General features: G+C 46.6%; 1 protein-coding gene across 1 annotated transcript; it reads right to left on the reverse strand.

Annotated features, from left to right (window-relative positions):
* Window positions 1-2,302: 2,302 nt before the first annotated feature.
* Window positions 2,303-25,083, reverse strand: LOC139048569 (uncharacterized). The gene is made up of 12 exons (XM_070522985.1): window positions 25,032-25,083; window positions 20,044-20,222; window positions 17,799-17,814; window positions 16,901-16,995; window positions 14,325-14,501; window positions 11,892-12,120; window positions 9,599-9,746; window positions 8,846-8,952; window positions 7,606-7,741; window positions 4,825-4,998; window positions 3,256-3,381; window positions 2,303-2,751 (listed from the first exon to the last, which is right to left on the reverse strand). The coding sequence occupies exons 2-12, from the start codon at window positions 20,150-20,152 to the stop codon at window positions 2,545-2,547; spliced, it is 1,524 nt and encodes a 507-aa protein (XP_070379086.1). The 5' UTR covers window positions 20,153-20,222; window positions 25,032-25,083; the 3' UTR covers window positions 2,303-2,544.
* Between the last annotated feature and the right edge of the window lie 1,400 nt (window positions 25,084-26,483).

Consider the following 26,483-nt stretch of genomic DNA (forward strand, 5'->3'; position numbering starts at 1 on the left):
GGTGCCAAACTTGACTTGTCGATGTAGGTAAGGGAGGGAATGTGGCAACATCACCTTGTGAGGGATGGGATAGGACAGGATACACTTTATTGCTTTATTGAATTTACAGAGTCATTCAGCAGTCAGACCGAAACCTCAAACACCCTCGGATGGGGGAATTCGCTACGCAAGGAAATTAGCAGGTACTTTATTGTGGAGACGCATGTCAGCGGTAAGTCTGCTAAGGCTTTCATAATTAAACAGTTCCAAAATTTAGCCGCCGTAATTTGAGCTGTAAGGGGTAAGAAAAGAAGGAACGGGCCGCAAATTAACGTTTTCTGGCAATGAATCAGCAGTTTCGTTTAAAAACGAACTTTTGTACGTAGATACCCAAATCAAAGCAACACGTTTTAGATGCGCAGGAACTATCAAGTGTTTTAGTATGGACGAATCACTAGACGCACTCAGCGACGTCGAGGGATGGGAGACCGCGGTGTCTAGCTCCAACCCAGCCGACCAAATACGGCTGGTGGACTGGGCTCTGAGGGTCGCCGAGGGCCACAAACTCCCGGACACCCTACGCGCTCCTGAGCCCCCTCACAAGTAATGTTGCAAAAAGGCTCAAGCAATAAATGTTTACCACCACCACCACCACCACCGAGACGCAGAAAGAGAGAGAGAGAGAGAAGGGAAGACGGAAAGGCAGGGAGGTTAACCAGACTGAGTCCAGTTTGCTAGCCTACACGTGGGGAATGGAATGGGGAGTGAAAGAGGAAGAGAGAGAACTTAAGTGTAGGATGTCTATAGTCGGGCACTCAAGTCTGTTGCCCTCAGGTAGCGAAAAAGCGCTCGAACTGCTTTCTGGGCCAATGAACTGTGAGGCCAGGCTCCCAAGATCTTCGCTTCCGTAAATGGCCGGTCATCCAGTCTATTTAAGGCGCACTGGAGAGTCTGACGTTGATTATCGAAGCGAGAACAGTGGCACAGAAGGTGACTGATGGTCTCTTCACACTTGCACCTAGCGCACATTGGTGAATCCGCCATTCCAATACGATAGCTGTAGTAGTTGGTGAATGCTACTCCTACCCACAGCCGACACAGCAGGGTTGCGTCACGTCGTGGAAGGTGCAGAAAGGTTAGGTTGACCAGCTGGCTTCTCCATTTGTAACTTTTGCTCCGTGGACCTCCTCCTACTTTCACGTAGCAAACTTGCCTCTATCCGAGAAATTTTTCTTGGACGCCATCTTTACCATCTCGCCTTCTGGATGGCTGTTCAAAATTTGCTATCGTTCGCGGCTGCGCAGTTTGGAAGCAGCCAAAATTTGTAACGCACTTTGCAAATTTGTCGAAGCACTCAGCAGGTTGAGCTGATAGAGGCCTCATGTCTGTACCGCAATTTTCATCGCATGTTATTTTATTATTACTTATATTGACACGTTATTGCAATTCTCATGAGATCTGATTCTTATCTCACAAATTTCTTTCAGATCTTGATATTAATGCTTAATTATTTTACATGGTCAATCCCCCCCTGGGCACACGGATCCCTTTCACTCGAAAAAAAAAACGCATGCAATTTGTAACATATCAGTTCTAATATCGCTAAGCGGCCTAACCTTCTTAGGGACAGGAATATTACAATTACTAATGCGCTGTATCATCGGGCACAATGCTTTTTCAAAACGTCCCAATCTTTTCTATCTATTGATGATCACCAGCGTTGGACAATGTGCCACCACCAACGATAGTTCTTTTCCACTTCGTTTTATTGCACGTTTTCCGAATCTTAAAATACCTCACTTTTTAAGAGGCATGACACTTTCATGCTACCTTACCTGCTGCCTCCGCCAGCAATTTCATTCATGTTTTTTTTTTCTTCTGTTGCTATGCTTTTCTCCTTTCGTGTCATCTCCACAGAGCTAACATAAGCAACTCTGGACGAAAAAGCTCCCCATAACGCCTACCAGTTGAAATAGGTGACCGCAAGGACACCGCCATGTTGCTACGCTGAGCAGCCGCGCAAGCGCAAAAAAAAAATCTAGTGCACTTGAACTTAGGTGCCCGTTAAAGCACTCCAGGTGATCAAATATATACCACAGCCGGCCACTGCGTCATGCCTCGTAATCAGATCACGGTTTTCGGCACGTAAGAAAGCTGACGGGGACACCTCGTCATTAAAACTTCTTTCTGGGCGAGATGGTGCATACCTAATTTGAATATTAAAACAGTGCTAGCACATGCAACCACAAAGGAACAAGGACGAGGCACAAGCGCTGATGTATAAATAAATAAAGTGTCGTCGCGTGAACAACTTCGTCGTGTATAAATAAAGTAAACAAATTTATGAATCGCAAGTGTGCTTGTAAATTGTAACAAAAAAAATTGACAGTCTTTCGTAATACAGCGGGGTTTACTCAAAGCCCGCGAATGTGACTCGAACGATCGAGTTCTACGCGCCGTGACGTCACTCGATACGACGCTATATACTCGACTTGACGTCACTTGCCGACGCTATGCGCCGCAGGTGAGTCAGGGGGGGGGGGGAGGGGGTATCGGTCGACGTCCCTAGGCGCAGGGGACGTCGTTCTCGCAGTCGCCGCCTCCGGCCGGCGAGCTCCGAAAGTAGTCGACGATCCTGCGAACCATCTTCAGCCGACTGAAGGCGCCGAACCGGTTGCGCGCCGCGCAGTTGTTGTTGTAGTCCTCGTAATCGAGGTCGTACGCCGCCACGCCGAATCGCAGCGCCCCCTGCCGGGACTTGATGTAGCACATCTGCGAAGCCAGATCACGTGGTTGCGGATATCCGGGTGGTCGCCACGCGACACGTCGACTACAAACAACTGCGACTGTCTTTTATTTAGTAAGAGCGAAAAAAAAAGAAGCGTGCTATAACACGTTTAAGTTACCGGAACGCTGTATTTAGTACTGGACTATTCGGCAATGCAAAAATTTGCTAAGTATTCCATTTCCGGGGCACATGTAGGGGAACTTGCATTTAGTCAAACCGACCTTTATTTTGGGAAGACCCGCCCTGTAGGCTGCTTTTATGCCCTCCGTGCTTTAATGTTGGTACGGTTTGGAAAACAAATGTATACTGGGCATTTGTTTATGGCAGAATTGCCGTGTGGATCCCTGGATTTTGTATAATACAGTCTCAGTAATATAAAGCAATGTAACGGTAAAAAAATATTCTGTTGCGTTTCAGAGACCTATATAAGTACGACCGAAGATGCGCTTTCAGTCTCAGTGAGCAAGTGTAAGTCACTAACGACATACCTTTCTGCAAAGTCCCTGCTCGTCGTCATACATGAACATCGTCCGACGCGCGACGTGGAATGTGTACATGGCCTCGAGCGCATCGGAGTACCTCAGACTGGAGTTAAGGTATCTGTCGGCACAAACCTGTAACACAGAGCACGACAAGGCAACGTACGGTCTTTAGGAACCAAGGAGTGTGCGAATGTACTACTCCATTATTTGATATGCTCCGCAGAACTCTAAATACTGCGTAGGAGAGTAGTCGTGTATGAGGTGTTCGTCAGGTTTAAGAACTATAACAAATCTTGCTTACGAAGATTTATTACGTGTTTCCATTAGGACAAATTATTAAAGTTTCGCATCCATCCATCCATTAGGACAAATTCAACTGGTTAATTAACCTTGCTATAGCTTTCTTTATCGTTCAATTTCTTCATTTGGTTGTGAATTCGCTTCTAAAGCCGACTCTATGTAGATAAACTACAAGACCGTGACTTGTGTTTTACTTCTTATCTGGATAGTGTTATGGCTCTGCTGGTTGAGCCTGGCTGATGTGAACAAGGCAGCTCAGAAACCCGCCGCTCCTGCATGAAGTGTCATTCAGTCCTGCTCTTGGCAGCCTAAATGCAGCGGCTTGCAGTCAAGTTCAGGTTAATCTGCAGCAATCCTGAGTTCACCGTGAAGTCGCACACAGGACTCGGAAAGGAGGTGGTGCCGGGTTCGAGTCCCGGACCAGGACGATTTCTCCTTCAATTGCGAGGCTTTTCTTTCGTGGAACCCGTATGGGTTTCCTCTAGATCACTTGCTATGAATGGGTGGATGTATCATGTTCCCTTAATTAACTCTTCGCACACTATCAGGAACGATCCCTTTGTACAATTTTGCACGTTCCCAAAACGCGGTTGCAGTGGGCCTTTGACAGTCGTCGATGTAAAAAAAATTGGAGGACGCTTAAGCTTCGCCTTCAAGAATGGAACGCGACAGCGTTATCGCACCCCGTTGGCACCGCCCACTCAAACGATCTACGCGAGCCAAACGTCGCGATCGGCACGGAGATCCGGGCCGCGACGCGCCACGAAGGCGGACGCGATCATGGGGGTGCGATCATGGGGCGAGTGGCGCGCCACGTGTCGGGGAAGCGCCGCACATTGCGAGGAGGGGGTCTTCTGTGTTTGCCGCAAGAGGGCTCTGCGTGTGCGCAGAGCGCAGAAGAAATGTAGCTCAAACGTACTTCGCTACTCGTGTAACTGCAACTTCTGTAATTTACATGCTCATAATTACCGATATACACCACAGTATTACTTTCTACGGCGCTTTTCTAAGGCAACACCGCATTCACTAGAGGCGCTTTTGTCCCTCTCTTAACTATTGAACTCATGGCTGAGTGGTAGCGTCTCCGTCTGACACTCCGGAGACCCTGGTTCGATTGCCACTCAGCCCATCTTGCAAGTTCTTTTTTATTATTTGTGAAGTGCCTTCCCAGATTTATTGCTCACGGCCAACGCGTCGACACCGACGCCGACGACACTGGCTTTTCTGCGACACGAGCTCCTTAACGCTGTCGCGTTAAAAGGGGGAGGGGCGCACCTGGGCGTAGTTTCCGAAGGGCTCGGCCTGGGAGTCGCTTAAGCACGGGTTCGACGGGTGAAACGGGGCACCGGGATGGACCTTCGTCCAGCGTCCTTTCATGCCTACAGACAGGAGCCACTTCGCCGATCCGCCTTCGTCCTGAATCTTCTTCAGGGCGTTCGCCGCATCTTTCTGGAACGGAGAAGATCGGGTCTCATCTTAACGCAGCGATTTCAGTTCAGCCCAGTTCAAATTATTGTCCTTAAAGACTCCCCGAGGAGGGGATATTACATCGGCGGTGGGTTTTACATCAGTTTTCAAAAGATGAAGCGCCAACAGTGACAGCACACTAAGAAGGAACAAAGACAGGACAAGGCGCATCCTGTCATTGTCCCTGTCTTTGACAGCACCTTGCCCTGTCTTTGTTCCTTCTTAGTGTGCTGTCACCGTTGGCGCTTCATCTTTTGAAAGCTATGCATAAACTAGCCCCACAACGTATTTTATTACATAAGTTCGACGTTATGTATGCCTCATTAGCTATATGCACAGTGATCGGTCACATGCTGTTGAAACAAAGACGGGCAAGCGATGTCAGCAATGTCAGCAGGAAGGCCGTTCCAGTTTTTAGCTGTTCGAGGAACAGACGAGGCGGCAAAATGAGCGGTTCGGGCTCGTGGTCGTTAATATTAAATGTCATCTTAAACAAACCCTACGGAAAGAAAAGATACTTAAATGAACACTAAAAAAAATACATTGTGCAGAGCTAGATCGGCAAAAATATTTGTCTAGAAGTATATTGCGGCTTTCTGCGTGCCAATTTTTTCTTAGTAAAAAAAAATAGTTACTGCCGCCGGAGAGATGTACCAGTGCTGCCCCCTAATCTGAGCGGCGACTAGTCGCGCCTCGAGTTCCGTTTATGTGCATACGACGCCTGACCCACGTCAATGGTCAGCTCGCCACTAAGGGGCCAACATATACAGCTTCGCTGGTCAACCACCTTTACAGAGTGGAATGACACTGATTTTTTTATCTTCAAATGTATATCATTTTCTTACGGGTGCTTCAAATGTCACGAATATCTAGCTTCCAACCATCCCGGCTCTTAGCCTTAAATTCAGGGTAAGGTGTTGCTTATGTGAAGGGGAAAACATTTTTTTCTTTTTTTCGCACCGAAAATCCACCGCATGTGTCCAAGCAAAGCACACGGTATCCGAAACATACTGTTTATTTTTTTCACCTGGACCAGGTCAGTGACCACAACTTTTTCACCATTATGTTATTTGACCAGAGGAATTTATGTCGAGCCCTTCACTGTATCATGGTCTTTTTTTTTATATTCACTAAAATCTCGTTACATTTTCTGGGTAGTTGTCGGTCCCTTTAAAGTTTGCTCTGAGCACACGCCTTTTTAGGGGATACATACACAATTTATTTCCGACGGTTTACCTTTATACTGACAAGCAACAACTAATTTTTAGACGAGAGTGACGCTTTCAACGACCTTGTTGCCCATTTTGTGTGCTTCAGAACTTCTCCGAAGGTACTAGCTGGAAACAAGTAGCCCTTAGCCAATGGTAACTAGTGCTGGCACAAGAAGGCGACACAAATACTGTCATAATTTCTTTCTTGTACGCATTTCTTGTCATCCTGCGCATCTCCCCCAATTCCTCGGCACATTTAAAGCTTTTTCGCTGACGGAACCTATTTTTCTTTAAACGTTGACGCAACATTTGTAAAATAGCAAAATACACTCAAATTCGTAAGCTTTATCACAAATTTGGGAGCTTTGGTGGGCAAGACTCTACGCGCGGCCCCAAATTTGTTACCCCGGACGAGAGGCTACAGGACGAGATAGCAGAGGACAGATTTTCTCTAAAGGTGTACTCCTGCACATTGACAGCTTTAAAAAAGAATCCGGCACAGTAATCATGATCCGAGCTTGGCGTACTTCGTAAAGCCAATTTTATGAATCATTATAAGTGATAATTGGAGAGTTCTATTTCGTCCGCACACTTCTTACCGCTTGCGGACACCGTACTACCAGGACCGTAAACGTAGGCGTCCGGACCGGTGGCGCCAGCTGGTGGCGGAGAGGTCAACCAGACAAACGCAGAGATGACATTGCAGTATAATCAGATGTATTCTATTTCGCAGCTGGTGTAAATTTCTGGCAGTGGCGTAATCGCGAACATGTTGCCTTCCGCATTCTTCTTTCTTCGGCAAGAACATCCATGAAACACAAAAAACTCGAGTCTATAAAGGATTGCGGGTAAACTAATTGTCACGAAATGTCACTGCAAACGTCCGGTAACCCGGTTTTACGGCGAACGCCAGTGCGTGTACCGGTATACCGGACACGCTAAATCTCACTAATAGAGACGTTTAGCTTGTACGCTATTCCGGTAAACGGAAGCGGTTTGGGCGGATTACCGGATGGTCGGGGCGTAAACGTGAGCGGTGAAGCCGCCTGGTGTTGTAGAGCTCAACCAGACAAACGCATAGCTAAAACTGCAGTAACTCACCATATCCTGCTTCGCCACTCGTGCAAATTTTTGGCAGTGGCGTAATTGTGAACACGATTACGCCACTGTCGAAAATTTACCCCAGCAGCTAAGCAGAATACAGTAATTAGCTCTGTGTTTGTGTGGTTGAGCTTTGCGCCACCAGCTGGCGCCACCGATCTGGCCGCTCACCTTGACGCCCCCGCTAAACCGGAAAACCGCCCGCGCTTGCCCGAATACCGGACACGCTAAAGGTCCATAATATTCGCACAGCAAAAGTGCCGCATTGTTCACGTACCAGGTCGTACAGGTATCCCTGCGAAGCAAGGGGCTTCGTCAGAATCGTGGGCGGGTAAACCCTGCAGTCGGGAACCTCGCTGTCGCCGAAAGCGAAGTGGCCCTGAGATATGAACAAAGTGGGCGAGTACACGTCCCTGCGAGGAAAGATATATGTGCAACTGACGTGTGACGCAGAACTGATTCATCGAAGCTTCAAAGATGTAACCGCAGGCAGGCGAATCACTCAAGTCCCTGCTCAGTGGACTCAACCAGAGTCATTCAATGCATTTGTTAAACTTACCCACACCCAAAGCACATTAAAAAAATCACAGGGGGCAAGGAAAGTCACCAATGTAGGCTCTGTTCACAAACAGGAACACTCACACACATAATGTGGGAATGCACCTCGCTCCCGTTTTCTCAGCCCCCCGTCAGCAGCGGCACTGACTGGACAGTCTGACTCAGTTCCGGGGACGTCGACCGACAGCTTGAACTGGTGGACTGGGTGGAGAAGCCCAAGGAGGCCCAGGGCCTTCATTGAGCCCAATCCCTCAGCCACTTCCCCCTTTACCCTTCCCCCCTTGAATAAAGTTTACCACCACCACGGGCAAGATACAGGCGCACTGGAAACCGTTACGCCACTAATTGAAGCGGTTTTTTGTCAACTTGTCTCCCGTGTCCTTCACGCTGCGTCCTTAAGATGACCAACTTTGTTTCTTTTCTGGTCCAGGAAAACTACTTGTGCACAGCTTTGAAGAGAGTTTCTCAAATCCAAGCACTTGACATTTTTCCTAAACCCGAAGCCTACCACGCAGGCAAAGGAAGGAAGACGAGCAGACACCATCCGCACATTTTGTTCTTGGCCTTTTTGTCAAATGGCATGTTCGCTAGTGCGATCTGCAAAATTTTATCGCATGCAGACTGATTAGCCAGCTTTACGCATGACCATGACGTTGTTCACATTTATTTCGTCTTTCTTTAGCTCTCGGCCGTGAAATGACCTTCTATGTAATGCCTATGCGCAATGCCTCAAGTTTTGAAACCCCACTGCAGTAAGACACAAATTTCTCTGCTTGTTACGGGGCCACATCTGAACGAAAGTAAACGAGTGCGAAAACAATGAAACAATAGAGCAACAAACGTTCTTTCCGTGATTCTTAATCTTTAGTCTGGGTGTCGCGATCACCGAGTTCCATCAAGGATCCATTGAACAGCGCCAGACGGAATACGTTTCACTGAATTTATGTTCTATTACTCGCCTCATTCGTGAAGCGTAGTCATCGGCATGCTTCAAGGGCACGGCTCCTAGGACGATGTAAGGCGGTTCGTTGGCGTTGGGATTCTTCTGAGCCAAGGCGCTCAGCTCCTGAATAAAGGAAAATGCATAATCAGTGTACCTACTTTTTTACACACCACATCAGGTTGACCAATAGAGTTAATGAAGTAGCTAACAAAACATTATGTTAATACCTATTACAAAGTAAAAGGAAAGAAAAGTATCGAACGAATGAGTCAGTAAACGGACCGGTTGGTGCGGGTGAGTCAATGGAGACTACTGATTAAGTAGCCAGTCACAGTGGCTGAGTGGGCGAGTGAGAGAGCAAAGTGAGCGAGAGAGTACATGAGGGGTAAGGGAGTTACGTTGTAGTGATTAAGTGACTAAGCAAGTCAGCGAGTACGCGACAGTCAATTAACAAGCGAATCCTGATGATGGCAGTGAAGGTATGACACAGAAAAGGCGACAGGTGGTGTTACAGATGTCTAGTTTATGAGCATATGAAACAAGCGTAACGATCAGGGTGTGATAGAGAATGATTACGATGCTTAGTATAGCCGGCTCTAAATAAGCTTGCCTCCCATTTTTGTACGTTTGATTTTTGAATGAAACAATGTCAAGTGCGTACTTCTTTACCCTGATGGGCATGCTTGTTCATACAAGGATAGTGCTAATTAAACAGGGCGTTAGCTGCTACTTTTGGGAGATTTGGGTCACTATGTGCACCCACTCTGACCTTAAGCACGACGAACACCTGGATGATGTCCTTGTGTTCGACGCCAAAATCCGGCATATCGACGATGCCGAAGTGGTAGGCGTGCCGGTCCCAGAACGCTTCGAGAAACCTGTCTGCTTTCATGTCCTTAAGCAGCGTGGCCATGTGACTGACGGGGGTTAAAAGGCAGGAGAAAAATAGGCATTGCATCAGTCTAGACCGAAAGGCTGTTTTTCATTCAAAGATCTATCTATACGGTTCTGTAGTTTCCTCTTATCTTTATTCTAGCAACCTATAGCCCAATTTCAGATTTCACTTTGATGCAGGTTTTAATGTTACAACGTGGGTCACGAGACCATACTAAAGGAAGCACGCATTCATTCTGACCGATCAATGTGTGAACATGTTATGGTTGTAATGAACTGCGCAAGTACCAAACATACCAAACATCAAAGAAGAAACGAGCGCTAACGATGTACCTAACGTTTCTTCAGGAAATTTTGTATAAACATTTAGAAGGTACTGTGTGCAATGCTACCTGCACAGTGACAACTGAACAAACTTACCATACACTGAGCGAAGCTAGCCGCGCCTTCCAATGAGACACTTCGCAGATCGCATAGAGGAAACCTAAGCGAAGCTCACTAGCGCTGTACAGAGAACGAAAACATGATTTGGACAAGTTAATGGCTTCCGAGATGACACCAGGTGCGGCTGTGTCATCCCTGAGGCCAGACCAAGATGTTAATTATGACGTAGGGAGGCAACTGATGACCCCAGTCTGACCGAGCCACGTATTTATTCATGTTACCCAAAATGAGCTACCGATCTACATCCCTGACCAAGGAATGTCGACTTACATTCAGGAACAAAGCTAGCAAGAGCACCGAGCTAACGGAGCTTCTCCGCGTTGCACCGGCCCAATCTGCAAGCAGGGATTATCCAGACTGGGTTGAAGGAATGCTTTATATCCAAAGCACTCGATGGCACCGAGGACGATGCCGATTGAGGTTTTAATTTATTTGATTTTTATTTTTCGGTGACCCCAATCTATAGGGGTCGGCCAATATACGTGTTAAGTCTATATTTGTGTTAAAGCTATTCTTTAATAAAAAGGTATCTCATTTTGTCCATTCTTTCAGTTTAACACTTGGACATTATGGCATAATAATCAGTACCTGGTACATTTTGCAACAACGCTCCATGCAGCCGCCATACCGCTGGAGAGCTTATATAAAAACTATTGCTATAAACACCAACTTCAGCAACAAAGGTGGTAGCGCGAGAAAGCGTGAAGGAATTAGGGATAATTCATCGTCATCGAAATTGGAGGATTGTACTCCGCCTACTGTGGTGTCGCTAGTGTTGTTGAAAAATTCTTGAAATAGCTGTAGTGAGGCTTTCTTCACTTGTTCCATATAGCAGCGATAAAGCGATAGCTATCGCTGTCGAAATCGGGAAGCAGCCGGTGAAACAACGATGGTTGTACAAAGGAGCGTATAGGAAGCACACTGCAGAATGTATTTAGGATGTCTGTGAATTTGTACCGCAACAAACGACGTCGCGTATTGCTCTGAGACTTCTTAACCTTACGCCACACCAGCTATCACTGTAAAAAATCACGCATATCCAACGAGGAAGTGGTTAATGCTTTCGCGAAGTGGTTAATGAAATACTCTAAAACTAAACGCGGTTCGTGAAATTATTTTTCTATTGTCATCCAAAGCAACGCGTAATATTCTGTTATGCTCGTTCCTGCACAGGTAACAGATTCAACATAGTGCAATGCTCGTTCTTACGTTTTACGCCGTTCACAAGCTATGCCCAAATGCAAACAGCAGTCTATGCGAACTCACACTGCGCGAGTTGTCAACGCACTGATATCGCAAGAATGGAAACATTTTCGATGTTTGTCGATCGAAGAATGGGTGAAGAGAGGTGCTTGCATAGAGAAATGAGGCGCGAAATACAATGGTAACGTTGACCATTACTAGCCCGTTGCACTAGTCCGTCTTCGCCCTAATGAAAACCAGAGTGCGCGGACGGGCTCTTACACTCTCGTGCCAGGCGTGCGCGCACCATTCACTTCATAGAGCCAGTTGGCATCCGAAATCGTGGCCTCCGAAATCGCAGGGGCGCATGGATCACCGCAGCAATCTCGAAGGCCACGCTTTTCCGATGGGGTACGCTGTAATCGGTATGCCGTCCAGCTGCCCTCTCGGAAGTGAGAATTCCCACCCTGTCCTTCGCCTCGTTTGCAGTCGTGAGAGGCGGCGAATTCACCGTATGGCGAGGTGTAATCGAAGACGCTCACTCGAACGCGAAGGCAATCCCGATCTCCGTCGTCTTGTAGCCTAAGGAAGCGGACAGGACTGCGTTCATGCTTTCGCTGAGGCTGGCTGCTAAGGTCGGAAGGTTCCGGCCGTGCTTGTAGGCCGAGTCGTAGAAAATCAAGTCGCACAGGCCGTCGTCGGGAAACAGGGTGGACCCGTTCGTTTCGGTGCCGTACGTACAGAGCAGCGGGTAGGCGTCCAAGGTCCTCTCTGCAAGCGCGGACTGTTAGTGCGAGTTGTTGATTCCAGAAACTAATAAAAACTAATACAATTGTAGAGACGATCTGTTGTTTCTGTGCAGAGTGTCCTTGTGCCATGCGATCTGATAACCACGACTCGAAACTTCATTTCTCAATATTCAGTAAAACATTCCGAACTCGAGAGGACCTCTTAAGGTCTTCCGTGTCTTTCCTTCGAAACGGCGCCACAGTCTTAGTTGCAAAACTGTCAATTTCATACCACACGGAGCGCTTGCCGTTCCTCAAGTCTTTGCTCCTACTCCTACAGTCTTCCATAACAAGCTGCCATTCCATTTTCACACCTAGCCTGTTTCTCATGTAGCCGTTGCTATTCGACATATTGGCATGGCTTGCCGAATGCTGCCCCTCTTCAAAAGCAATGGGAACGCCTGCGTTCGCTATAACAAGTTTTGTTCGCCTGTTCTATTCTGAGAAAGATTCGAAGAAGGGGGGGGGGGGGGGGTATATTCAGGGGACCTGAAATACTAACGATACTCTGTATCATAGGTCTGCCTGCTCACACATCCCATGTTCAATAATCATGCGAGCCCAAACCGTACCTTAGTATGGTGCTCTATATGCATGCACAAAAAAACGAGCTTTGCTACAGTACCTCCTCAGTCTTGAAGCTGTACCGCTGAACACTACGGAAACGTCACAGGCTCCGAACTCTCTCACGTTCCAGCGATCCCCACCGAGACCAAAAAATCAACCTCAGCACCTTCCAACATGAAGCGCGTACGTGGAGCTTCTGTAATCTTGTCGTATACTTTTATTCGTGTTCTTTCTGCAAGAAGTGCGCAATGCGATTAAAAATGATTTCTAACAATGTACTTATAATAACCGACAAACATTGGTAAATAACATGTGATATTTTTCTTTCTTCTTTTACAAAATGGGTAGGTCAATGTTTTTATCGGAATTTTGTTAATAAAGTCTGTACTTTGTTATTTCAATAAAGGTTTTGAGACCTCACTGACGTGCGATAAGCAGCAGCCGATTGATAACGATTCCAGTCCGGGCCGTTTATCAATTCAAATTGCACAGCGGTAATATTTGCGAACGGAGCGGTCGTTTTCTTTAAGCAGCGTCACGCAGGTTTGTTTTAAAGCAGTTTTCTTTCAATAACAATAATATCTCGGCCAATTTATGCATCAGATTTTCGATAGCCACCACCGAGCGAACGTGTTCAACGAGGCGAATTTTATCAGCTGCGCGGTTTCCCTAGCATAACGGTTGCATGGCTTCCATCGTTAGTGACTGCCACGTCTGGCCGTGGAATGGCGTGTTGCTTGAAAGACAATGGGCCAGCTACTGCGAAAATTTAGCACTGGAACTTAACGCAAACTTAATGGGGAACTTCGAAGGCCCTGCCAGTTCTATTCTAGCTGTAGGGTTAGAGGCTTTCATACATTGGCATTTCTTGATCAGAACTTTCTTCTCCTGCGATAGTTTACTGGTATCCTGCCTAACGGAGTTACCACCGACTTCCTTTGCACACTCCTTAATGATGCCCTCAAGATTGTCGTTCATTGCTTCAACACTAAGGTCCTCTTCCTGAGTTAAAGCCGAGTACCTGTTCTGTAGCTTGATCTGGAATTCCTCTATTTTCCCTCTTACCGCTAACTCATTGATCGGCTTCTTATGTGCCAGTTTCTTCCGTTCCCTCCTCAGGTCTAGGCTAATTCGAGTTCTTACCATCCTGTGGTCACTGCAGCGCACCTTGCTGAGCACGTCCACATCTTGTATGATGCCAGGGTTAGCGCAGAGTGTGAAGTCTATTTCATTTCTAGTCTCGCCGTTCGGGCTCGTCCACGTCCACTTTCGGCTATCCCGCATGCGGAAGAAGGTATTCATTATCCGCATATCCGCACTGAGAACAAACACCCCCAAACGTTTATCTTCCGACCCTCTTTCCCCAAAGCATTTTGCATTCATTAGTCGAACCTCCAGCAAAGGTCCAATCACAAGCATCTCAAGAGTGGATGATGCGACGCGTCTATTTTTCGTGAGTGCAGTTAATTTTGATGCACCGTCTTACAAGACGCCTGAAATAAGTATCACTCAGGCTGCAGGATATAAAGCGAGCACTAACCATTGTATGTGGCAATCACGGTGAACACGCTGGCCACCGCCACCGGAGGTGAGACCGCACAGGTGGCAACATGCACTTACTTGTATACTCTGTACTGGTCGGTGCCTCCTCGATCTCTTGTGGTTCCTCGTTCCTGGTGGTTCCTGGTTCCTCGTTCCTGGTTCCTGGTTCCTCGGAAGACGCGGCGACGGTGGAAGCGGGCACCTTGAGCGTGAGGTCAGTCTTTTCAGGCGTGTCCTCTTCCGGTGACTCCTTTCCTGAATCCGAGCCACCGTCAAGCCGCAGTCGGCATGCCGTCGATACCACTAGTCTAAACATACCGCTACCCACTGCTTCTACAAGTACCATGCGGAAACAATCGAATGGAATAGAAACCTGACACTGGTAAATGTTTCAAAGAGTCATTCTACTGAGAAAAAAAAAGTCTTAAGCAGCATTTGATTGGCGCCAACCTTAATTTGCTTATTCAAGTGGCGGACGTAAATGTCATCGTTAGAAAGACGCTGAACTCATTTGAATCATATTTGTTGCATTTGAGAAAGATCTGTTTTGTAAACATGTCGAGACAGAGATTTGTTCTAGGGTATCTGTCTTCTTCTTTTCTATGCGTAGAAACTGTTGGTGTATTTCAAAGTAAAAAATATTGATGGATGAATGTTACGACTTCGTTATTGTACCCCAGAATAACTCATTTGAGGAGCGGAGCCTTTCCCCTGTCGATGAACGTGAGTAGAGGCGCACGAACAGCTGTTTTTGAGACTGAATCAAATACGAATCGAACAGTGCCAGAAGTGAATCAAACTGAAATTTTTTGAAATAATTTGTCAATAATGTAGAAGCTCCTCACCAGTATTATCAAATAGTTTTGATATCTTAGAATTAACAACAATAAACATTTCTGGCGATTGCAATGCACATTTAAAGTATCGTTTATCGAAACCACAAAAAGAAAGCATTACAGGAACAACTAAACAAATCGTTCGCCAACTCAGGACTATTGAATATACGCGGTCATGCATTACAGGTTTATAAGGATGACTTATCGGAACAGTTAATATCTGTATATACCGCTGCGACCAGGCATATGTGCCGTGTTAGGCGACGGCCGAGGGAAAAAAACGAAAAAGTAAACTTATTTTAGTTCGACTTGATGCGGCAGATGGTGCCACTATTGTATGCAGTATGCTGCAGTGCAACTTATATTGAATTGATTCAATGAGAGGACCTAGGTGCCACATCTATAAATGGTACCAAACAATACCCACTGACGAATGCCGTGTCTAAACAACATTTTATGGCGAGTGTTTAGGCGGAAAGGTTAGGCTGACTGAGTGACGCCGCGTTCTCTACGGTGCGTCATGTCCACCGCGTATGCGAAGGAAAATATCGCATTTATTATTTTATTATTTATTTATTAGTTACCTGCATCGCCCCGTAGGGCATTACAGCAGGGAGGTTACAAACTTGAATGAATACATCAGCAAATTATTTCAACGCGTGAAAAAAAGCATCATTTTCTGTAATATATACAATCCTCGGTGGCAAACTGTTCCGATCTCGAACAGTTCTAACTAAAAAAAAGAATAACGGATGACGTCACCCCTACAAGAAAATTTCCTGACCTTCAAACAGTGGTCAAGTCGCCTAGATATATAGTGTGGTGCCTGGATATATTTTTCGCGGTTTATGCCTTTTTTAGAATAATAAATATCGTGGAAAAATTTTAATCTGATATGCCTTCTACGATCCTTCAGCTCTTGCCATTTGAGTTTAAGTTTGCTTTCTGTCATGCTAAGCTGCCGGCTATAGTTACCAAGAACAAATCTAACTGCCCTAGTCTGGATTTTTTTCTAATTTGTTTATAAGCTCAGATGTGTGTGGGTCCCAACAAACACATGCTTCAATTCCTCGTTTAATCGCATACAGTCGATGACATGAAGTCCCGAAAACAATATTGACACGTGTACTTATCTTTATCGGGCGACGCGTTTTGCCGCTTAGCAAATGTTATCGCACAGCGCGGGACGCGCCTGCATTTATCCGAAGTTTCTGGAAAGTTGTCGATGCTTCTATCCGCTGTCTGTTGTCACCGAACCTTGTGTTATCTGATATCATCGCTTGACGCGAATGATGTAGAACTTTGTAGAAGGCATGCGGATCCCAACGATTAGTCTGGAACATTCGACGACTGCTGTATAAAAGCAGACGCGCTTGACCCGCTGATCAGATTTACGACGATCGCCGACTGTGTTCGCCGCTCTCGTTGTGCTTTAAGTGTAGTGTGTTTTGTGGGCACAGGTTCGCCCAATAAAAGCTAGTTTTTGCCTTTCACAATATTGCTACTGTGTTCTTTGACGTCACGACCACGTGACAATATTCGCATCTTCAATTAGGGGATGTACGATTCAAGCACCGAATCGACAACGTTCAATTAGTGGTTCGAAATTTTTCGATATTCCAGTGTTTCATCATTCCAGTGTTCAAGGGCGGGTCCCTCCTCGTGAACGTCACTCTAAAGCACCCGGCACCTTTCTCTGCCCAAACAGCCATCAACACTAGCGATAAATTCGCTATCCAATCCCGTCGCGCCGAGCTATCGTTCAGATTCACACTCTTTAATTGCTGAGCGAGTGTTTGGACCCGAGGTTGCACGTACTTATCTTGATGGCTATTATCACGCCGCTAGCGATAAGGATGAACAGGAGAATGACCGCTGCGACGATGAGCTGATATCTGGCGTCCCGAAGCAGCCTGCGGCACGAGAACAACAGTGAGCGATTTCATCGTTAGGCATCGCAGTAATTTCTAATCGGACTTTACGCACAAAAAAACCTACACCCCAGGACGCAAAAATACGCGACAGCGGGGGGAGGGGGGGGCGGAAACAAATATACCAAATGTTTTTTATCGAAGCGGCATCTTTTCGCGAAACTTGAGCACTGACAAGGGAGCGATAAAGGTGCAATGTTCATTTAAAGTAATCGGAACGAAAACGTAGGCCGCCGTGCACGAAAATTTTATAGCGAAAATGCATGACGCCCCGAGTTCAGCGCTACATGTTCAATTCGTTGAAACGGGCCGGGGTATTTTAGTAATTCATTCACTTATTCATAATAACTCGAAAGTCGCAGAAACGTGGCATTACATGACGGATGGGCACATAGAAAAATGGAGGTTCAGATTAGGTGACGTGGCTTGAAAGATTGTCTTCAACGCAAGCTTTGAAACGAGAAGTGTCGGTTCCTTGTGTTTTTCCTGTGTGCAGTTTCACATTCCTTGATGTATTTGCATGCATATGCGAAGCTTGTTTCTGCATTCTTGCACCGTCGGAACCTGTCCGTCATCGCCTGACATCGAAACCGCGACGTCACCCAATCAGGGGCAGAATTTTATTTATTTATTTATTTATTTATTTATTTATTTATTTATTTATTTATTTGAGTACCCTAAGGGCCCGTTAGGGCATTACATAGGGGGCGGTCATAGGGGGCATTATCAGGGCGGTCAGAAGAGCTGAGAGCGCTTCAGGAGCAGAGAGACGTGATTGTACTTACTCTTTCCTCTCCAAGTCTGCAAGAATTCGTTAGAAAGTAGTTAGCGCTTTTTTTTTATATTGCTACGACATGGCTTATCATTGAAGGCACTTAAAGCGTGCGCAGTTGCAACTTAGTAAGGAAAGGAAACAATTTATTTGTGTGTCAAGCGTAATAAAAGGCTACGAACAAACGTACAGATCAAAAGTGTACAAAAGCGTACAGATCAATAGTTCCACGATAATATCCAGCTTGTTTCTTGAGCGTAAAATAGGTTAGGTCCTCGAATGCAGTAGTGTAGTCTGAACTTGAGGGCGTGATCGTAACATCTAGGCTTATGACATTTATAAGTATATAGATCCTAATAGATCATAACAGCGCACTCATAAGCCTTAGGCGTAAAGTACGCTCAGAAATCCAGTTCTCGAGCGGTACCGGTGCTGGGCAGTGAGACACAGCATCCTACCTGCCCGACGTCATGAGCCCTTAGGCATCTACGGAGCCAGATTTTTGCTACAAGACGTCGCGAAACATAAGACAGTTTTAGTCACAGGTACGTAGAGGCTTCACGTACGCAAACGTGAAAAGCCTACGTACCTTACGTACACGCCATCTGAAACGCTTTGAGCTACACGTACGCGACGCACGCCATGAGGGACCCCGTAGCTCCATCTATCGGGAAATGTGAACACGGCGGTAGCCAATTCAATCCTGTCGCCGTGTTTCGATGCGAGCCGCCTGCGCGCGCGCGGCCCGCTATCGCTTGTTCGTGATCTCGCGGAACTCCCGCGCGAAGCTGTCTACGTGCGCAAGAAACGCACGCAAAGAATTGAATCTCACGTACGTCCGTGAGACGCGCGCGCGCCCGCTACGTTCTACGCATGCGCACTGCTGACATGTGGAAGCTCTACGCACGCAAAGCCTCTACGTACGTGAAACTAAAACTGTCTATAGTCGCAAGAGTGGTCACGACGATAGACATGCGCAGCGTTGCACGCGGTACATGCCATGCTAGTGGAATATTATGCATGGTCATAATGATGAGTCTTTCCACAGTGCCTGGGACCTGCAGTGTACTTGTATTTAAAGCTAAGCTTACTAAGCGAAAAATCCCCAGAGTTTGCTCACCCGGGGCTGCCGACGCGGTTGCTGTCTTTCTCGCACAGGACAGCGCTCACCTAACGAATCGGCTTTGTACCTCGAAGTCGCGGATTTGATGCCGGCCGCGGCGGCCGCATTCCGGTGGGAGCAGAATGTGAGAACACTCCCATAGCGGGCATCGGGTGCACGTTAGACAACCGCAGATGATCAAAACTTAATCCGGAACCCCAAACTATATGGCATGCATCATAATCGAATCGGGCTTTTGGCACATGAACACCCAGAATGTAAGTTTTAAAATGGCTTCTACTTCGCCCCATCTGTGCTACTCCTAACGATATACAGGTTTTCGACTCGGTTCTCTACGGTATTACGCAGGGAAACAACGAACGGTACCCAAAATATCGTCAGAGCAAGAAATGCGCCTTCAAGTGCAACATTCTTTTATCAAAGAGAAGCCTTTTATGCCTTCTTTCCCTTGGCTTTACACGTGTGTCCCGTTTTTTGTCGTGTAAGGAGGGCCGGTCTTGGAGATGGTGCAACAGTAAACGGAGCTGATCCACGAGATGTCATGGCGAAAAGTGGAGCGATCTCGGAGGCAGCACATTTCGCGGTTGCGTGCATCGCGTGTATTGCGTGGTAGGAGTCTCAGAGCCTAGCTTATTTCACGGGCAGGTACGTAATCTCTATGCTGAAAAGCGAGTTGAAGAGGATGAACAGCTTTATGACATTTAATTAGCCCCTTGACGAATGATTCTCTCGACACAAGTTCCAAAATGTGCATCGGATCTGCGAAATTTTTCCGTATATCTTTGACGTTTGCAACGCGAAGCTATGGCCGATCCATACACTCACACTCTAAGAAAAGCTTACACCCTTTGAGACGTATCTTGCCACAGAACAATAAACGTCATCTGTCTTGTCTGCATTTCCTTTCTTTAACGTGGCGAGCCCGGTATTTCCATGTCACGGATGACATGCACGTTATCAGCATGACAGAGCATTCTCGACAGGAAAGTAGCGCGCGCAGTGTTTTTCAAGGAAGGAAACGCAAGCAAGACAGATGATTATTGTTGCGTGGCAAATATACACCCCAAAAGGTGTAAATTTTCTTAAGAGTGTACACTGACTGCTGTCATTCCCACATAAAAGTGCTGCAACTCACTGGTAGTGGCAAGAGAGCTCCCGAGCATCGTCGATGTCGAAGTCATCGTCGACGTCGAAGTCATCGTCCCCGTCGTAGTGCCCGCTTCGTTGTTCATGGCGGTGACCATGGTCTTATCAAAACCTTGAGCGGGAGCAGTCGATATCCACGAAATATCGTTTCGATCAAGAGTCGGCTCTCTGTAAGAAATGCAACAACAAGCGTAAACGGCAGTTGGAAGGGTGGTCTCTTAGTCTTCTGAGACTGCTTGTCGATTTCTAAAAAAAAAAATGTCAGTCTATAGACGGGACTTGTCTTTTTGTTTTAACTCTAAGAACCGCGTTCAGTGGAAGCGCGCTTAACCCGAACTTCATTCTGTCGGCAGCGCATCGGGGACGGCGAAACAGAGAGAAAGAAGCCTACAACACAAGCGCTAAACTAACGACTGGCCAGTCGCCGGCGTCAGTTGTTAGTTCAGCACTTGTCCGGTGAGCTTCTCTTTCCTCTGTGCCACCACGCTCCCATAGCGCTGCCGTCATAATAAACCTGAGAACTACGCTTGAACGAACTCGACCCGTTTGACACCCCATTTTAATATCTATCCCCCCCCCCTCATCGCCATACATGTATGTCAGCACAGCCTGCGCTACCTGGGCGGCCTGCGCAATACCTGTGCGCCTGATGGCTGGGCACGCATCTGATGACAAGGCCGCCACGAGCGAACGTTAGCGGCAAGCATGCGATAAGAACAGGCTTGGTGTTGTCGTGGTCGTTCACTCCCTTGCTTAGTCCCAGCCACAAAAGACGGCTGCCGCCTACAAGAACCTACGGGTTCTGGTACACTACATGACACCGACGTACTTGCACGAGTGCTTGCACCAATAGCGTCGAAGAGCAAAACGACCATCTTTGGAAGCCTTCATACGCAGAGCCCTGCTTGAAAAGTCTGCTAGCCCCCATTTCTTGCTCAGCTGCGATGCCATCTGTCAACAATGTGCTCACTTTCACAACCAAAACCACGTCATCGTCCTCCCGCTTTCGACCAGCGTTTATATATATATATATATATATATATATATATATATATATATATATATATATCGCCGGTAATAACCTGAAAATAACAAACAAGCTCCACCCACAAAAGCTCAGTACATCTGCCCTTCCCCTCTCAAAGAGCGTCGAACTTAACGCTCACAGCTTAATGAATTTTCTCTACTAAGATAAACGCTATAGGCTAGTTGGAAAATAAAAGCTACTTGTTTCAAGCTTAAATGTAACTTTCTCGAAGGTCTGATATTGGAATCATCCATAACATTTTCCCTAGATGTTTAGGTTTCGCCCTCAAACTAGTAACACAAAGTCCGATCTGAAGGGAGAAAAAAAGTTTTTTTCAAGCACGCTAAACCACTCGACGTCAGGCATACAAGCGAGCCTAAAATTCGCTGGCGCATCAATTCTAGGACAAGTGGACTGCAGCAAGAAGCCTACATGTAAGCATTTATTTGTTTTATTTCAATATACTGCAGGCCAATGTGGTGGCCCAAGCAGGTGTGGGTTACATCCAACATGAATGTACAAAACAACAGACAACAAAAAGCAAGCAAGAAAGAAAGAAAGAAAAAAGAAAAAAAAGAAAAAGAAAGCTTAAGAGAGAAGGTGACACTCCAACTCAGCGAGAAAATTATTGGAACAAAATATATCAGACGGCAAAGAATTCCATTCTTCCACAGTTCTAGGAAAATAACTGAATTTGAAAAATTTTGATCGGGCAAAGATTGGGGTTAGTGCAAATTCATGGCCATGGCGTGTGCGTCGTGTTAGCATGCTTGCGCGTAGTCTCCCTGAACTACAGGGCTACTCCGCCGTCGACGCTCGCCTAAAAAACGTTGCCGCGTATACCCTAGGTTAGGTTAGCTTAGGTTAAGTTGCACTTCAGTTCGACAGCGTTCGTACAACCTTACACTTCCTATAGCTTGTCACCTACGGGCGCCTAGCTGTTGCACGTGTTACGGCGCCAAGTAGTCCGGCAGATCTGACCGTGCTTTTAGTTGCTCCGAACAGACGCTGAATCGACGCAGCTTGCACGTGCAATGGTTTCGCGTTTGCCCAGACACGGAAGGGAAAAGCCGCAAAATAAGTAAACTTTTACGCTTGGAGCTTGTCTTACCCATGTGTTGCTAAAAATGTGTTTTTTTTTCTTCCCCAGCCTAAACTAACGCGGATTAAAACACGGGACTCTTTTCAGAAGCGCTCTCACTTGTGCGCGCCTTGCCTCCGTAGCTTCCTCTTCATTGCCACAGAAGGTTGTCTAATAATGACGCCGCTGCTCAGCAGGAGCGCAAACGTACAGGCGCCGACAAAAGTGGTACACTCCACGCAGCAGGAGCCGGAGCAGCGGCACACTGCATCGCGGCGCCATATACATTGACACGAGTCAAGCGACATTCCTGCAGATAATAAAGGGCACCCACTGGCTGTCTCGATCCCAGATGCTGCCTGTAGATGGCGTTGCGATGCAGTTTACCGATGCAGTTTGCAGTTTGTGCGAGATCGGGATGCCTTAGAACACGCACCTATAAAGCGAGGTATAAGAAGGAAGAAGAAGCATGTGCTTGTTGCGGTAAAGCTAGGGAAACTACGGAGCATGTTTTATTAGAATGTGAAGACGTCTACCCAGCGGTCGATTTAGGCACCACTGGCCTCCTTGAAGCCCTTGGGTTCAGAGGGAGCAGTGGTAAAGCAAACATGTCCGCAATAGACATTGGTAAGAGGCGACTGGAGGACTGGTGGAAGAAAAGTAGGGAAACGACAAAAGACGGAGACGTACAAAAGAACAGTTCGCAATAGGGCGTCAGAAAATTTGGGCGTGGTAGTTCAGAGTGGTTTTTTTACCTTTTTTCATTGTTTAACCTAGGTAGGACGTTAGGCAGTATAATAGCAAGAGCTTGGTGGCGCAACCCACCGCCCATGTTCCAAAGGGGACGCTCATAATATCCATCCATCCATCCGTTGCTCCGGCTCCTGCTGCGTGGAGTATAACACTTTTGTCGGTGCCTGTACGTGCGCACATCACTCATGCCAGCAGTGGAAGCCGCAAGCTGCCCTGCTGCTGTCCTCGCTGCAGAACCGAATGAGCGGAGCCTCACGTTGCGTCCTCTCGGTGACGTCATTTCTGCAGCTAACCGCACTGCGCATGTCTGAAGGCCTTCGTGCGCCGACGGTGCAGCGACATCACGACGACGCCAGTGGCGGTGACGAAAGCGCGAAGGGGCTTTGAGTGTGCGCACGGTTTCCATCGCGATTAACGGGTGCCTTGGGTGCGATGCCACCAGCTGCCACCAGGACCGAATGCCACCAGCTGCCTTAGGTCGGCTGGTGGCATTTGAGAACCACGCTCACGCAAAAGCAATGCTTGTGCTTCGTACTTACAGACAGAAAAACTGTGCCGCGAAGCCGGCTTTGCTCGGCGCCGTCCACTTCCTCGTCGTCTATAGTTAAGCGTATTCTCACGCACTCAACCACAGAGGGCAGCACGCAGGGGAATGTTATGAAATTTCCCGCGTGCGGCATCAAAATGATTTGACTTATCATAAAACGGCCGTGTAGCAGCTCGCAGTGAATGCGAGCGTCATCGTCGCATGTTTTTGAAACATCGTTGGGGACAGAACGTCCGAAATTCACTACTGAAGAGATATAAACTTTCACATTGTTGTTGCTGTAGTAGCCCTTAAGCACCCACGAGTGGCTATTGGCCTAGGTTTGCAATGGAAACACAAGTTCTTGCTTCCCGTTAACTTAGTGCTCTGCAATACCTACGCTAAATAATTATGATAATAAATCCTTAAAAATATCTGATTAGCTAATTATGATGTTGCCCTTTACCCGAATGTATATGGTCCATACCCACAACAGAAAACGGGTGACCATCCATGAACAGTGATCTAATAGACTGCCTCTGGTTCATACGTTACCCGATAGCAAGGACCTGTCTTTCTCTAATGTGCTTCGTTTAATGCAAAGCATTCCTTTGCCTAGTCGGAGCCAAAGTCAAATGCGAGGCCGCCCAAGGTCCTAGAGTTCGTCGCCGATTGGAATTTCGTCACCCATTGGAAGTTCGTCGCCGATTTGAAGCACTTGGAATTTCAGTATAAGCGACATTGAACGGAGTCCACCGTCCCCCCTTTCTACATAAATTTGAACAAAAAGTTTAGAAAAAGCGCAATATCCATAGAAAACAACAAAAAATATAAATATAGAAAGGTTGTTGTCCCTGACATAAAATTAAACGCATTATCATGAGGGAAGCTGCTGCCAAGACCCAGTGTTGCTGGATTGTTCGAGTGGCACTTACCTCTCGACGTGACCGTCACACACCCAAATTGGGGAATGGCTCAATCATCGGGGTGCAGTCATAAATGCTGACCCAAAAATAAAAAATAAAACAAAAAATTTTTGCATTGGTTGAGAAGGGTGAAGTGTAACCAGCTTGAAAAAGAACGTTAACTCAAGCAACAAATGTAATAAAAAAACTACAACTAACTGTCTTCCACATGTACCTTTGATTCATGGCATGCTTGTGCTGTTAATGAACATAGAATTCAAAGTCACCTTGAATGCCTAGAGATAGGAGGGAGCACAGTGAATCGTAAAAATTTGGTGGACCGGGGTAAGCTGTTTCAAACAGACTGGCCGACGTTTCCACAAGTTGATATATCTTTGTCGGAGGCGGCGTTGCAATCTTTGGCGTGTCACTGAACACTAACTCGCCAAAGATGACAAAGTCCGCCTCTGACAACCATATCCACCAACAAGAATCATCGGAGAGCCTGTCTGACGCACTCTATACCCTGGTTCCTTAACGGAAAACACTATTGCAGTGTGAACGAAAAGCAACGTCGTAGACATGGTGGAAAGAAGCAAACAAAAGTTCAGAAGGAAGCATCACGTCACGCAGTCAGCCTCGATAACGCAACTTTCGCCTGACGCTGATCTCGCTCTGATCTCACTCGCCAAATGGACGCCTCGAGCGTTGAATCCTGGGAACCGCACCCCGCACTTGACCCTGCATATCGAGTATGGCGTTTTCAGCCACGATACCCGGAGCTACAGCTTCGCCGTTGCAATGGCAGCACTATGCTCCTAATCTCGCTCTGAAGTTCCACTAAGATGGATATTTTAGGAAATAAGTTTCACTTACTTAACTTATGTGGAACGAGGGTAAGAGCGATGCAGCATCTCCGGACCGTTTTACCCGCGCGTTACAACTTAGCACAGCGGACAAGCAGACGACAAACAAACCCAGCGCAGCCTCTAGGGGTGACTATATAGAGACGATCGCTTGCCATCACGTGCTCGAGTGCTTTTCCCATGATTCTTCATTGTAATTTTTTTTTATCGCTAGGCTTCGACATGGTAACGTGACGCTCCCTCCTAGCTTTGTTTTTTTCCTTCCGCTTTCACAGGCGCACCTTGTTTCTGCCGGTGGCTTCGTTTCAAGCTCGCTCCAAATCCACGGTGGAGAAAGAAATTTTAATATACTCCTATAAGTTTGGTACACCGTCTGGCGAAAGTCCTGCGTTCACACACCTATGGTGGAAGAATGAACGGCAAAAAAAAAGATAAAGAGGTAAAAACGCGGGCTTCGGGGCACGCGCACAACACTTGCACGCTCGGTGTGAGTGCTTTCTTTTTTTTTTAATCTTCGTTTCTACCTTCAACTTTTGTCTTCGTCTTTAATGTTGTCTTCGTCTTCAACTTCCACGTGGTTAACCGACGATGTAAATTTTCTTTCTTTTTTTTTTGACTCGCACGAATCGTTAGCACTATACAGGCGAGAAACAAAAAAGGCAAAAAAGGGAAGCCCCAAAGCTGAACTTGGAGAAGACGGGCGCCATGAAAAGAAAAAAAAAGATTGGAATAACTTCCGCGAAACGTCGTCTTTTCTTTTCCTAATATACTATAATTATTCAACAAACTCCAAAGGCATTACGGCATGCGTCCATTTGTCCCGAGACTTCGACAGCTATCGACACCCACATCTCTCTATCTGTTCTTCAGTCGCACGAATCTGTCTCTGTTTTCACTAACGATGTTTGGCCTAACATAGGCGAAAAAAAGGATTCACATCGGCAGTGAAATAACCTTCGGTCACCTAGACAAAGAAACTAATCAGAAGTTTCGTAGTGTATACTCTGTTTCATACTTAGCGGGAAACGCTACGGAAGCTAGGCCAGTAGTACGATTGTAGTAGCCTTACTCCGCGAGTTTAGCAGTGCTGTTTCTTTTTCTTTGTTGTTTTTTTTTTCTTGCGACGCCCTTTACCGTTTAAATACATCATATATTACAAATACAGCTTGTAATCAAGGCTTCGACGCAGATGTGTCTGGTAAGGTAACATGACGATGAAGAAGTTTCGGCCACTGACCAATTCAAAATGAACAACACAAGATACATTTCGC

This window comes from Dermacentor albipictus, chromosome 8, assembly GCF_038994185.2.
Source record: "Dermacentor albipictus isolate Rhodes 1998 colony chromosome 8, USDA_Dalb.pri_finalv2, whole genome shotgun sequence".
NCBI classification, from domain to species: Eukaryota; Metazoa; Arthropoda; class Arachnida; order Ixodida; family Ixodidae; genus Dermacentor; species Dermacentor albipictus.